The sequence below is a fragment of the Melanostigma gelatinosum genome (assembly GCF_949748355.1).
Source record: "Melanostigma gelatinosum genome assembly, chromosome: 3".
In the NCBI taxonomy this organism is placed as follows: domain Eukaryota; kingdom Metazoa; phylum Chordata; class Actinopteri; order Perciformes; family Zoarcidae; genus Melanostigma; species Melanostigma gelatinosum.
The window spans coordinates 17,711,496-17,725,595 of record NC_136636.1 but is presented as its reverse complement, the minus strand read 5'-3'; the positions used below and the strand labels follow the sequence as shown (position 1 = coordinate 17,725,595).

Genomic DNA, 14,100 nt, shown 5'->3' with positions numbered 1-14,100 from the left:
TTTGGCGTACTGACAAACTCAAATCAATATTTTTGACACACTGACATGATACGGCATCAATGGTAATATTTTGCGTATGATTGTGTATCTCCAAAAAATATTAACTTTTTATAAGCCAAGAAAAACTGACTTTTTTGTGACAATGCATTTTCAGATGAAAGAATGGGAATATAAACGTCTTTACATTAAAGAATTGTCTGAATCTACTCAACCAATTAAACAATACTTTAGTTTGTCTGAAAAATTTGAAATCAACAAATTTGGAAATACACTTGCACTCACTTGCCAAGAAGGCATGTGGTGTTGATCAGCCCTTCGATCGCAGAATTCAAATAAGATCAGAAAACACTACAGTCGAGACTGAGCCAATAACTTATATTACAATATTACGACAGGCAATATCATCCACAATATCTAATCTAACATTATTATAGACAGGTATTGATGTTTCCCAGTTCCGTTTGTCTTTGTGGGGGCAGAATTCTCTGTGCCGTAATCACTTCGAGATCAAGGGGTCTGGGAGATTTTAAGGGGCCAGGTAACTCCTTAAGGAGCAGTCTGTCCTTCCCATGTAGTTGGGTCAATATGCCACCGCCTAGATGATTAAAATAAAAGCTGAGCTTCAGTATCTTTGCATGAGTGCAATCAGACCAGAGGACAGAGCAAGACTGTCCTGATATTAAGATAACATGTCCCTGACTGCTCATGCTTCCGATGGCAGAAATGATTGAAATCAAATCAACAGCAATGGTGCAAAATAGTGAATGTTGAGGCCGACCTCAACAAAAACACGATCTGACCTATCTGACCTCCCTGGACCACAACGCTGCTCTCACCTGCTGGTTGTCAGCCCCACCACTGTCCAGGTCTCTGGGGTATCAAAGTCCCTGTCGCGCTCTACCCCTCTCTTACCTGTACTTCATGCCTGTCTGATAGGACACACACTCTTCCATCGCCAGGCCATTCATCTTTAGGAAGTCTTCCATGTTCTTAATCTGAGCGGCGACCCTCTGTTCCCGGAGTTTCTGGAGCTCGGCCGGGTCGGGGGGCTTGGCCGGTGGCTGATTCAGCCCCTGGTCCGAGTGGTAGCGGTTGATCCCGCTCCGGATGCTCTCGCTGTATGTCATAGACAGCATCTTGCCGCTGCCACTGCTGCTGCTCTTTCGAACACCGCTGCTTGGCGCTGCCGGTTTGGGGATCTGTAGGTTTTCAGGAGGACAGTAACTGGACTTGCGCCTACCGGGACCCCCCCGGGAGCCACTGGCGTACCCTCCCGCAAACATGCCCCCTCCCTCCCTCTCCTGCTCCTCCTCCTTGCGATGCCGAGACGACCCGTGCAGTAAAGATTAAAGTAGGGACATGGATGGAGCGAGGAGCCGGCAGAGCACAGCCACCTCCTTAAATAGCACCTGCTCCCATAAGAAAGCAGCTCTCCTGCTTGGGGCAGCACATGGCCATGCATCCTGTAATCAGAGTCGCACAACGTAGCCCCGCACCGCCCTCCCCTGACAGGCACACAATGGCAGGGTTACACTGATAGGGAGCATTCAGGTGACTTGCTGGTGATTAAGGAGCAAGACCAAAGAGGGCGCATGCTGTCTGCGAACGGGAGGCATTCAAACATGCACCGAGCAAGAGGGGACGACCTGGCCTCGGTTCTGATTGTGACTGGACTAAGAGGAAGAGCCAAGAGACAAACTGAGAGGAGTCCACGATATAATTTGAGTGCCTCCCAAAAGAAAAAGGCACGACAAGTCCACCTGGACTGGAAGAAAGTCATGGGTACGAGTGCTAAATTAAAGAATCCCCAGACGACACAATATGCACTTGAGTTGGGCTTTATTTCAGGTTCAGGAATCCAGGAAGCTTAAAGCAACGGAGTTTTCCACAAAAGTAGTTATTTTAACCATTTAGTCTCCATTCCTGTAAAAACAACACTCCTCTAAGAGTCAGGTCTACTGAGTGTTGTGCTGAATTAAGACAATAGAGGGCAGCACTGAGACAGGTCCACCGTCACGACAAGAATGCAGCTGAATGCACCATTGAGTAACGGCAACAAAGACACTTTCTTTATAAACGCAATGTACCGTATGATAGTCAGACTGCAATTTTAATTATAAGAGAAACGTTTAAAAATATTATACATAAAAAATTAGACGATTGTTGCATTTACAAAAAAGAATATGTCTGGAAAAAACCCATTAAAAACACTTACTGAAACTACATTACAATCTCCTTCTTAGTTCTCATTATAGCAAACTCCATATCCATGTTTATGATTTTGAGATACTTAGTCAAATTATCCATTAAACATTATATGACATGAACACTTTCTGATGAATATAACGGATCAATCCAAAATTACGTAGGGTGAGATTTACGCTAGCATTTTAACAATTGGCAATTAAAATAATTACTGAAATAAAAATGTTATTTGTCTTATAACATTTTGCGTCTTTATAACCAGCGGAGAATACGGAAACTATATTTTACGGCTGGTTTGAAACATACTATAATCTTGCACTGATCTCTTAAAAGTCGACAGACAAATACAACACTTGAACAGCACCTCTCTGTACAAAACACCACAGTTACTGTAACACTGACATGAAACCTCCATTTAAAACTAAGGCTTTAAGTGGTAATAAACCAATATGAAATGTCATGTACTAAAAAAACAGACTTTAAAAACTTCCAACAGTATCCGTTTGCAACTCTAACATGGAAGAAAAATATTAGTCAAACCGTTGATAGAGTCATGACGTGACTTGGATCTCCCACAAATTCTCAATTTATTTCCCAAACAGCTGGTTTCCTCGCTTAGAGACAGAAGACATAAATAAAAGGAGGAGACTTCAGGCTAGGCAGCATGCATCCACAAAACCACACACACTCCTCATCACTCTGCCAACCCCTTACACAAAACATACACACAAACAAACACTCCTCATGTGGTCATGATTGCAAATCTTTCCTCAAACTCACCCGATTTCTTTGGGGTCGGCTCATGAGAGAGGTTGCGGGGTGCCACTCTGCTCTTATAAACACACACTGCAGACAGCGATGAAGCGGGTCCACCCAAACTGGGAGTGTCTTACTAGGAAACGTCTAAACCAATTAGTGAATAAGAGAGTGCATCCGTCCCTCCCCTCACCACTTGGACCATACTCTATTACCACACGCAAACACCTCTCCTCCTCTCCTCCCTGTGAGCTCTCATGGAAGAAATCCATTTATGCCGTTTAGTGGCCCGCCCTGTTTCTGCTAACCGCAGCAAATAATATCAGCCCTGAATTATTCACCAAAGCTTTTGCACTAAAAGCATCTGATTGTTGTTCCACAGGAAAGAATACTAAGAGCTGGACAATAATGAGGGCCTGAGTGTAGTGTGCACATGATCCACACAAACAAGCGTGCAGAGGATAACGCAAAGATGTACTGTACATACACACAAAGACTGGGAAAAAACAAACCACCAAGCATGTTCGCGTACTCTCCAAACAAGGGATTTTAAAAACCACAGCGGTTAAGCACGCGGTGCTGCATCTCTTGTTCGGGTCAAGGGTCAGAATCAGAGTGGGTCACATGATAATGACTCCGAACACAGAACTGTCCGGCAAGTCCAGCTGCTCACAACCGGCCTCACTAGTTACACAGAGGAAAGCATCCAATACACTTCAATTCAAGATCAAATTCATTCATCTCTGACAATTACTAAAACACTAACGGACACCTCGGTGAATCTGTATAATTCAAAGAAGTATAATTATATTAACATCCACTGACTTTTGGCAGTACATAGTAATCCATATCACCAGCTCAACAACTTACATTAAAAGCACACAATCGGCCTTAAGCTGCATATTTTTGGTGCAGCGTAAACATTGCCGCTCAATGGTTTCTGCAGAGTAAGTCAAACCAAGTAAACGAAAAACTACACAATGAAAACACCCCATACAATGGAAACCCAGGTTGATGGTAACCCAGTATGGAAGATATGGCCTCAAATGATGTATTAATATAATCACATATTCTTCCGTACTTCCCAGCACGATATAATAATTCTTAAGACTTACTAATTAACCAAACTGGTACAACCTAGTTCACTTCTCTACAAGTTGTGGCTCTTATAGTTGACATTTTATTACTTGTAAGAATGCTTAATTGTACATATAGCTGCGATACCTGGGATGGACTAAATCCCTAACCCATACACACGGGAGGTCAGACGTCAATGAGCTTCATCGACGGAAAGCACTCCATCCCCCGAAAACTGTGAAAAGGTTTAACGATAACCAGAGCCGGATATATTTCACTAAAAGCATTCTTAGCACAGAATCATAAAGAAATGTATCTGGATGCATCATCAGACACACAGAATAGTACAGATCTACAACTCATGCTGGAGAACAAAACAATACAGAAATAAATAAAATGCATCATAAAGCCAAGGGGGGTTAAGACAAATCAGACACAAATCGAAGTATCGTCAACGTGATTGTAGACTCCTTTCCGACTTCATTTGCATAGTGAGTAGTAGTAAATGTACCACTGTGTGCTACAATGTTGAGATGACTGAAAATAATAAAACCTCCCATACCAGCGTCAGCCCGTAAGGCTGTCAGAGTGATAGACAGAGATAAGGATCTTAATCGACCCCCCGAACATGGGCCAGGAGAGCAGCTCGCGGGGCGGTTTGCACTTCAAAAAAAAAAGGACAGAAATGTGCAAGGCGCCAAGATAAGAATCCGGTAGAGAGCTCATTATAAGCACACCCACACAGTCAGGGGTTTTTACAACTGGATCAGCAGAATGAGGCTTGATATCAGACCATAAAGCATGACTCTAATCTAAAGCAGCACAAAGACCGACTACTGGAGGAGTAAGTACCAGCAACCCCAAGAGAACATCGTCTCATCCCCAACACTGAACTCCCATGAGGTCAAAAAGGTTTTATATAGAAGTGATGAATAAAGGAAATGACTATCTGCTTAATCATACCAAGAACAAAACAAAAGTGTTAAGATATCAGTTCTGTAAAGAGCTTCTTCGTCACATGTTGAAGTTTGACAAGAAACGCGGGCGTCTCAAGTGTCAAAAAAAATGCAGACAAAACATAAAAACCCAAGACATTTAGTGTTGATTCAAAGGTTTTGTGAGCAACCTTGCAACAACATCCATCATCACCCGTATCAGGTTTGAGCTAGATAGTGCATTGCCAGCTAAATAGAGGATGATAAGTGTTATCTATGCTGCAGAGGTTTACTAATGGATGTATGGTTTTAAATAACAGAACAGCAAGTCTCTACAGCAAGGTTATTATAGTGGAATAGAAGAAGAACAAAACACAGATGTTATGAATGCATACCACACATATATAGAAAAATACATACGTTACACACACATACACACACACACACACGCACACGCACACAAAAAACGGAAAGAAAAGGCTTCACATAGCAAAGACTGCTTTGCGACACCAAACAGTGATTTGCAGATACAGAGACAGACGGGTACCTGTAGAACTGCAGCTGTCGTTTGGGGCTCCCATAACGAGCGCTGAAGACAACAGGGAAAGGAGGAAACAGGAAATTAATGAAGATTAATGTAAGCTGGAAAAGGAAGAAGTGGGTAGTCGGAGAAACGTGAGACAGAGAATAAGGTGACGTAAGATACTGGCTGTTAGCCAAAAGAGTACAGTATAGGTAACACAGCGTTAGAAAAGACATGTACATGGTGTTTTTAATAAAAGAGTCAGAATGCCTTGCTTGTTTAAAATGTGGCAGGATGCAAAAAAAAGAATGACAATATTTTAGTAATCCAAAAAGATGCAGGTTTCTCTTAAATATTCTTTTGCTTTCTCCTCGTGTGACGGGCGCTACGTGACATCTGGTTGTAAATTCTGTCTCGCAGGACAGCACAAAAGTTCACTCGTGAGGGCAACGAATGAAGAATGAATTGAATCTACTTTCAAGCCCACTGCAGTTACTAGATATAACAAAAGGTTGCAAGTATAACTGAGGTTATCTATAGATTACTGTAGTTGGCAAACCAGTAGTTTCTTCCACCAATATTATATAATAGAACATAGGTTTCACTATCAATATTCGACAGGACGCCCATGCCCTTAGTGTTACCCAGGCATCACAGCTCACTTAGGTGTGTTTAACAACTACAAATCCACCATCAAAAGGCAGCAACACTCCAAACCAATGTGATGTTTGATGTTACCTTTCAAAAAAAGGGAGCAAAACATTTTACACTTTCATATTAATAGCAAAGCTACGCAGAGCCTTACAGGAAATGTGTGGAAAAGTAGTGGATATAGTATAAGTATGGTGAACATTATGAATGATACTGATGTGCTGGTAACAGGCTGCTTCACCATGTCCCACGCCTTTCCAGTGAAGGCAAAATCCAAAAGTAATGTCAAAATATCATCCACTTTAATTGTTATGATATTCAAGTCTATACAAGATCAATAGATGTTCAAAAGCTTTAATAAAGTATCACAAAACCTAGAGCTGACAGCCACTGCACCCCATCTGGTCATAAAGGAGGAAATGTGAAACACAGCCAAAAAAGGCAGCTTGACAAGAAGAGTGGAATAGATGCTTCTGAAGCTGATGGGTCACTGGCACCACATGCTGGTTTAATCATCAGAGTGCAGGACAATCTGTACAAACAAGGGTGTCCGAACTGCTGTTTCCACCAAGTAAACGCAACATGCAAATGAAATATGCAGTGTCATGCCTGCATCGGAGTGTAAGTGGCCTACGTCGCAATTTCGGGGGACCCATTTCAGACTTTACCCGCTGGGGAGAGCGAACTTGCGCATTTGTTGTCCCTAATGCATCCCCACTGTCAGTGTGTTGTGTCTGAATTAGCCTTAGGTAAAGGTTAAGCCTTCACAGAATAAACAAGAATCACAATGTCCTCAACAGCGATATCAACAAAGTGTGCATGTGTGATAGAATGACAGTTTTCTTGGTTGCACTTAAATAATTCTTGTCTGTAATAAAATCTAATAATATACAGTAAAATAATGCAGTCTGTGTTTGACTGGTTCTGTTGAGATCACAACACATTTCATACTTTATGTAATCATTTTACTTAATAATAATTGACCAAAAATGTTGATGGTTTCATGTGATGTGAGACCAAAGTGTTAGTTTAGACAAGTATGGAAACCGCTCACTCAGATTTTAATAAACAGCACAGGTCAAAGGTTACGTTCACCAAGCAATCAGCTTAGTCTGTTAATTGATAAATCCTCAATACCTGGAATATGGGCTCAACTTACCTGTAGATCATGCCCGGTGAGCCAGTCTGTCGGAGGGAGAGGCGCGCAGGGGAGTCCGTGGTCGATTCAGGATACATTTAGGTAGGAGGGAAGGGGCGTGGCCAGCCTGCCGGGGGTGGTGTTCTATCACCACAGGTTACAGTTTATCACCAATCAGGGCCTCTGGAGAGAAGAGAGAGTAGGCTTGTGTCAGTCCGTGGTGCGAGTTTTATTTTCACAACAATGTAATCTCACTGTTCCCCGAAACTCAGGCTATAGTTGGCCAGCACAAATACTGTATTTTTCATGTTTATTTACCATTTATTTATTAAACATCATGACAACAAAAACATCATACTATACAGATCTCCACAGACTGCTCTGTCCAGCCCTATTTCACACCTGAGGGAAACAATGCACCTCCAGTGAGGTCAGAAGAATGAACAATCCCACCCACACAGTTAAATATCAGCCTCAGATGTCATGCTGTTCGACACAGATAAAGGCTGTTGAACCATGTTAACGAATAACAATCACTTATTTAGGATATTCAAGTGTTTTTGGCGCTTTTCATGAGGGACGCCACTCAGAACGTTTTTCCAGTCAGAATATATGAAATGTGTTGCTGGCTATACTGCTGAGAGGATCTCACTGGCAAGAATAGAGTCAAAAACATCACAATTTCCACCCATTCATTCTCTTCAGTAAGAGATGAGATCAATCAAAAAGATGAATTGTGTAGACTGAAGATGACACATGACACAAAAAGTGAGGCCACAACATGTTATGCAAGGAGACGTCTCACTGTAACTGACCAATTTCCACCTTACTTGGCTACAATAACCAGTTAGGCATTTCCGACCACTAACACTAAAAGACTGCCAATCAAAATATCACACATATTTGACAATGATCAACAGGTCCCAGACAATGTCAGGAGCATGAAAGGGTAAATATACAATGGCGCACCAAACCCTCTCACAGCAACGGGGAGACAGGACTCCACAATGACCCTGCCTGGAATAAAAAACAATCAGCCATCCAGTTGATCAGTGGGCACTTTGTCTTACGCAAGGTGCCTCTTCCAAGCAACATGTAGTGTAGGATGTAGGGGTGGTCAAGTCCTGCTAAGACGGCAAAGACCATTAGCTAACTTCATAAGACTGCTTAAACAAAACAAAATAAGAGGGGAGTAAGTGACGTTATTTGACATTGTATCACCTTTTTAATGGGCTGCTACACGCTTTCACCACTAGATGGAGTCATGTCCTCACTGCTGAATAATTAATCAGACCAATGTAACCTCAGTAGTCTCCCACAGTTACAGAGGTAGAGAGTTTAACATCTTCAGAGTAAAGGATTTGTATACCAGTCTCGAATAACCTGAACAACAACATATTCAGAAAGAAGCATCTCTGGTCCTGTGGTAAAATGCAGTAAAAAGCCAATTAATATAGAAGAAGATCTTGGTCCCACTTGATCTTCCTATATTGTACATATGCGTGTTCATAACAGCAAACCGTAGCTAATCCAGTGCAGCGACTTGATTCTATGAATAATTCAAGGTATCTGCACAAGAAGCAGGCCACTGCTGCAGAAGACTATATAGCAAGAGAGCTGAGCATCAATGGGGGCTGGATTGGTATACACACACGTCATTAACACACATGTCAAATACCTCATCCAGACATCTCAAGTCAATAACGTGGCTTTAAATGGAGCGGAGCAGCACTGCTGATGTCTTAGCTCAGTTTACTGTAGCGAGTCAAATGAAGAGAGTCACAGAGAGAGCGGCATCCGTGTCAGCCTGACGAAGCCGTGAACGGCGGAGCGCATGCTCCCCTATTTCACCAGCGGCTGCACTCACGTGAGTCATGGCTCGTAATGATGACATGAAGGTGACTTTCCCTTCACATCAATTTTTCTCCGGCTGTAAATAAGGTGTCTCGTATTCCCAAGGGCTCGTTTAACGGCTGCCTCATCATTTCAATCATGACATGCTGGGCGACCGGTCAGACCTGCTATCAGGTGACGATGATGATGGCATGACCCCGATGGGTAAAAGGCACGGCAGTAGATCTACGACACAGCCGAGTGCTCCTGGATTGTCTGTGGGTTGGGTGGGTGCGTGGGGGGTGGGGGGGTTCAGATGTTCAGATTGCGCCCACTGGCCGTTGGCTTAAAAGGCCTCTCCATCTCAAAGTGACCGACTGATTTTCAGTCCCAGGTCGTCCCTGTCCCCAATAGAATCAGTGTCAATAAAATTTGTCTTTTGTCGTCCATCTGTAGTCTATAATGTTGCATTTGATTCTTACGAGCAAGTATGAAACCATCATTATACTGTAAGAATGAGCAAGGACAGGTGTAAAATACCTGTCCTGTCAGTGCACCGATTTTCCAGCCAATAAATCCCCCCCCAAAAAGAGAGCTCAAACTACTAATCATAAACACATACACAACCATTGCTAGCAGCACCGGAATATAAAAAGAAAACAGTCCAGGGAAGTTACAGAAGCAATCATGTTTTACACCGCACGGTCTTGATGCTGATTTAAATAGAAGACACCAATGACACAATCAAATTATACGAAAACAATATCCAGGTAAACTACATCGTATCAGGTGAACAACAGTGATTGGTCAACACCCAAAACATAAGGCATTACCAGCCCCAATACATCAGAAAACAAAAATCCCACAGTGAACAGTAGAGTGGGACCTGACCTGTCCAATTAGTGCATGTTTGCATAAATTAGGAAAATGACCACATGGGGCCTCAAGGCTCCAGTGGCTATTTTTGCCCTCTCTGCAGTTCAGTGTAGTAAGTCCTCAGCTGTTTGAGCCTAATTAGATACTGTACAAAACATCGTGTTTACACCCGATCACCAAGTGTGGCACATCGTGGAGCAATGCACCAGTCCTTCAGAGATGCTAGTGAGCTGCAGTCGGAGAGGATGCTGCTGCTGCTGCTGCTGCTGACTGCAGCAATGCGGTACACTACAGGCTCGTCCTGGCTCAAGTTAGAGGGCTCAGATTTACTGCACTCATGGTCCAAGGTGCACTTTGCAGATTAAAACTGGAGACAGACAGAGAAAACACAAAGAACAGTGGACAGAGGAAGGAGTGTATATTGGAGTATAACTGCCCTGTTTCCTGTCTATTCATTAAGACAAAGTTAAATACGTTCAACATTAAAAAGTACCACTGTGCCTGCTGTTCAGAAACGACAACACTGTCATTTGCTCCTCAACATTTCTTCTTTATTACGTTAAGACAAGCCCAAATTGTCTCTGTCAGGCACAGAAGAATCAATCATCTGATGAGCCATCAGAAAGGACTTCCTGTATTGCATCTTCACACCGGTCCCTTGTAGGAAGCAGCAACCCGCACACACCCGTGCAGCTACTTGTGTTTTTGATTGTGATGTAGCGTTATTGTTGATCTGAACATGGCCTGAAGCATCAATAGTTACGTGTTATCAAAGTGTCTGCTTACAGTACATGTCATTTCTAATCGTTTTACTGCAATACAGCACACAGGAATGAGCACCGTTTATTTTATTTGCCAAAACTAAAAGAATGTTAAAATAATATCAGCACTGTTCCTTTATTCCTACCACTGAGGCACTTTACAATTCACATTAAACTATAACTTTCAGGCTTCAGATTCATGTCAGCATTCTTCTCAGGATTATCTTCTGATCAGGATCGTTACGCTATCATCATTAGTGAGCTGTGTCCCTGAAGTGCTCCAGTACACTATTGCACTTCTCAGTACTTAGCAGGCAATTCTATTAATCACAGGGATGGTTTGTGCAGACTTGGACAGAGATGTCTCTGCAACAGCAATAACTCAACAGTGCTTTATTACACACAGAATATGTAAACAACTCGTCTGTCATCTGGTTTTAGATGTTTCTGAAAACAATATCATCATGGGACTTTTAGGTGTTCACACATTCAAACTCAGCAGAAGAAGTGTTCTGGTTTATCAATTATTTTTAACTTTACTGATCACTTGAATTTGAAGCGCCTATTTGGGCTTTCAGGGAAACTAAGAACCTAGTACCTCACTATGAACATACTCATTGGTTACCATTATAAACCACAAAAATGGATTTTTGTATGAATTTACTGCAGATTTTAGTAAATTTCACAATAATATTGGCCGATATCATCAAATGCCCTGCTAACTTAAGCTATGGGACCCGTACCGTATGTCACAAATTTTAGGATATGATTAATGTCAAATATTAATATCTGATTCAAAAATCGAATCAGGCTATAACATGTCCTACATATGTATTACATTACTTGCAGGAGAGGGGGGGGGGGGGTAATCAAAGAAGACAGGCTGAATAAAGAGGGGAAGATGGAGCCACGTCATACCCGACGAGCTGAAAGACATGCAGCTCTCTTAAGCTCGTCTCACGCACCTCAATCTCTTCCAAACAAAATGCAAATTTGAGTCACAAAAGGCTGCTCTTCATGCCTTCCATCCATGAATCCACCTACGCCCCGCCTGAGTGAACTCCCTCTTGAGACAGGGCTTATGTGAGCAAGGAAAGCAAGCAGGCGGTGCTGGCCTGGAAAGCACAGCACGGTGTTGTGTATGTCGGCAGCTGCGAGGAAACAACACACAGACCCAAGCAGATGGCTGCGGAAGAGGGAGACAGGCTAACAGACGAGAACTGCCGGGGATATCCTACATGGGAGACCAGTCAGGCAGAGAGAAGTCAACCCAGCGTCGCTCTGCGTCAGGCTAAAACCCGTATTCAGACGGAATCTCCTCTTCTTCACTGACATTTATCAAAGGATGAAAGTCAAACCCATACAAAGATGTGAATCCATGTAACGTACCATCTATATTCTCAGACAGTTTGTGTCTTCGCTCTGTTAAGCTGCGGAGGGCTCTTGATTACAGAAACGGAGAAAAAAAAAAGCAAGCAGCAATTTGCATAAATGGCCTATTTACATGGCAAACTTCTGATACAAATCCTCCTCCCCCCCAGTTAAAAGAAGTTAAAAGCACAACGGAGAGCTCTGCTGTCAGGAATCATTAAATTCTAGGACAGCTGCAGCTGTTTTACACACAGAGGTTTATCACACATTATTGTCAAACTTTAAGCCGTGCCCATCAGCTGGTGGGACTGGCACTACAGAGATTACAGTTCAGCTGCAAAGGTCTAAAGTAGGGCAAGATGCATTGAAGTTGTAATCCTCAAGACATCATTTATATCAAAACATGTTATTATTTTTGGTCCGGGTGTTTTTTTAATCAGCACTAGCCATTCAGCAAAACAGCATTTGTACATTTTAAAACTTTTTAAAAAATTGTCAGATGACTGTATTTCAAATTGTCCAGAAATCGACCCAAACAATGAGGCAAAAATGGAAATGACAGAGCCTTTTTCTTTTCTTAAAGTACATAAATAAGCCATGACTTTTCCCCATGAAGTGCAGTGGATACTTCCCACCTGGTCATGATGCAGTATGAGACGTATGGTCCCAGGTTGCCTGTATCACTGACGGCATGAAGATGAATCAGCAAACTGTTTGTCCTTGCTCAACATTTCCTTTATGCTCTTGTGCTGACTTACAGTCGATCCCTAACATTAAAACACGGTGCTACAGAAGCTCTAAAGAAACGCTGTCCTGCAAACACAAGTCAGGTTTTACAAACCACCTGGAAATAGGAAGAGAGTACCGGTAAGTAGAAAATCACAAGTGAGTGCACAGCTAGTTTGGGCCTATGCAGCTGAAATAAAGCCTTTGCTGGCACAGCAGGGATAGAACATGCTGCAGTGAACCCGGAGCACCAAGCACTGCAGTAGAAATATGAAACCATCTTTCTCTTGTTCTTGGTCCATCCCAGCTCTAAAGTCAATGAAAATCAGGGCTGGAGAAACAAGTGTGATTTTAGGAAGTCTTTCTGTCTCGTGCCAGCTTCACACATCTGCACTTGGCTGATAGAATTTGAACTGAAAGTGTTCAAATAGACAAGACAAAAGACTAAGGACCTTAAGGTTGGATCAGGGCGTTAGACTGACCTTTTATACCGTGTTCTCAGACCTGGTAACCAGGATAATAGTGCTTACAGACCCCTCCCCACAGCTTCTTTAACTTCTGTTACACTTCCAAACTTCTGATGACATATTCTGCACTCGAGGAATATTGGATCCGGAGACAGCTTGCTCTTCTGTAAGACCCATAGTGATCATCACCACACTCTGTTTTCCCCGTCAGCCTCCATCAGAGTGACACAGTAGCACCCTGAAGGAGAAGATTGAATCCTGTATCGCTGGGAAATAGAATACGAGAGGTATCGAGGGCTTTTATACAGTATGTGAAGACATTAGATGCATAAAATACCTTGAAAATTATTAAACAATCTATTGAAATGTTTTGTACAATCCTATAAATTGAGAACCAGCACCAGAGGTTCGGTATTAAATAACTTGTCTGCTGCAATGGCTCTCTTCAATCTGCACAGGCTCAAAGGAAAGCGTTGCTCACACCTTAACTAAATCCAGCAGATAACTTAAACACCACCACTGGCTGTGATCTCTGCTGTGTTGATGAAATAATATAGACAAGCTCCTCTACCCAGCTTAGCTGGGGAGCTAAGTATGCTTCGTGTTAGAGTGGGGTGTTGGGGCAGTACCAAAATGTTTATTTATTTTTTTAGAAGCCCAGTTTCTAGTCTGTAGCCACTATAGTTCTATTCATCAGCTGTACAAAGATTAAACCTCTACACGGTGTGGACAAACCTGATGTAATATTACATAGAAGTATAAAGGTGCCTAAGCTCATCTT

At 42.5% G+C, this 14,100-nt stretch overlaps 1 protein-coding gene across 6 annotated transcripts in view; it reads right to left on the bottom strand.

Moving 5' to 3' along the window:
* The window catches only part of kcnab2a (potassium voltage-gated channel subfamily A regulatory beta subunit 2a), a gene marked incomplete at its 5' end in the record, with an annotated part of 90,936 nt that overhangs the window by 36,593 nt on the left and 40,243 nt on the right, over nucleotides 1–14,100 (bottom strand). For 3 of the 6 annotated variants that reach the window (XM_079265334.1, XM_079265335.1, XM_079265336.1), the window contains 2 exons: nucleotides 5,521–5,562; nucleotides 7,307–7,468. In XM_079265334.1, the coding sequence (XP_079121460.1) occupies nucleotides 5,521–5,562; nucleotides 7,307–7,383 (119 nt within the window). Of the gene's footprint in view, nucleotides 1–912; nucleotides 1,284–2,985; nucleotides 3,069–5,520; nucleotides 5,563–7,306; nucleotides 7,469–14,100 lie in introns of those variants that run through there. The other 3 variants (XM_079265333.1, XM_079265337.1, XM_079265332.1) reach the window with 3 other exon arrangements.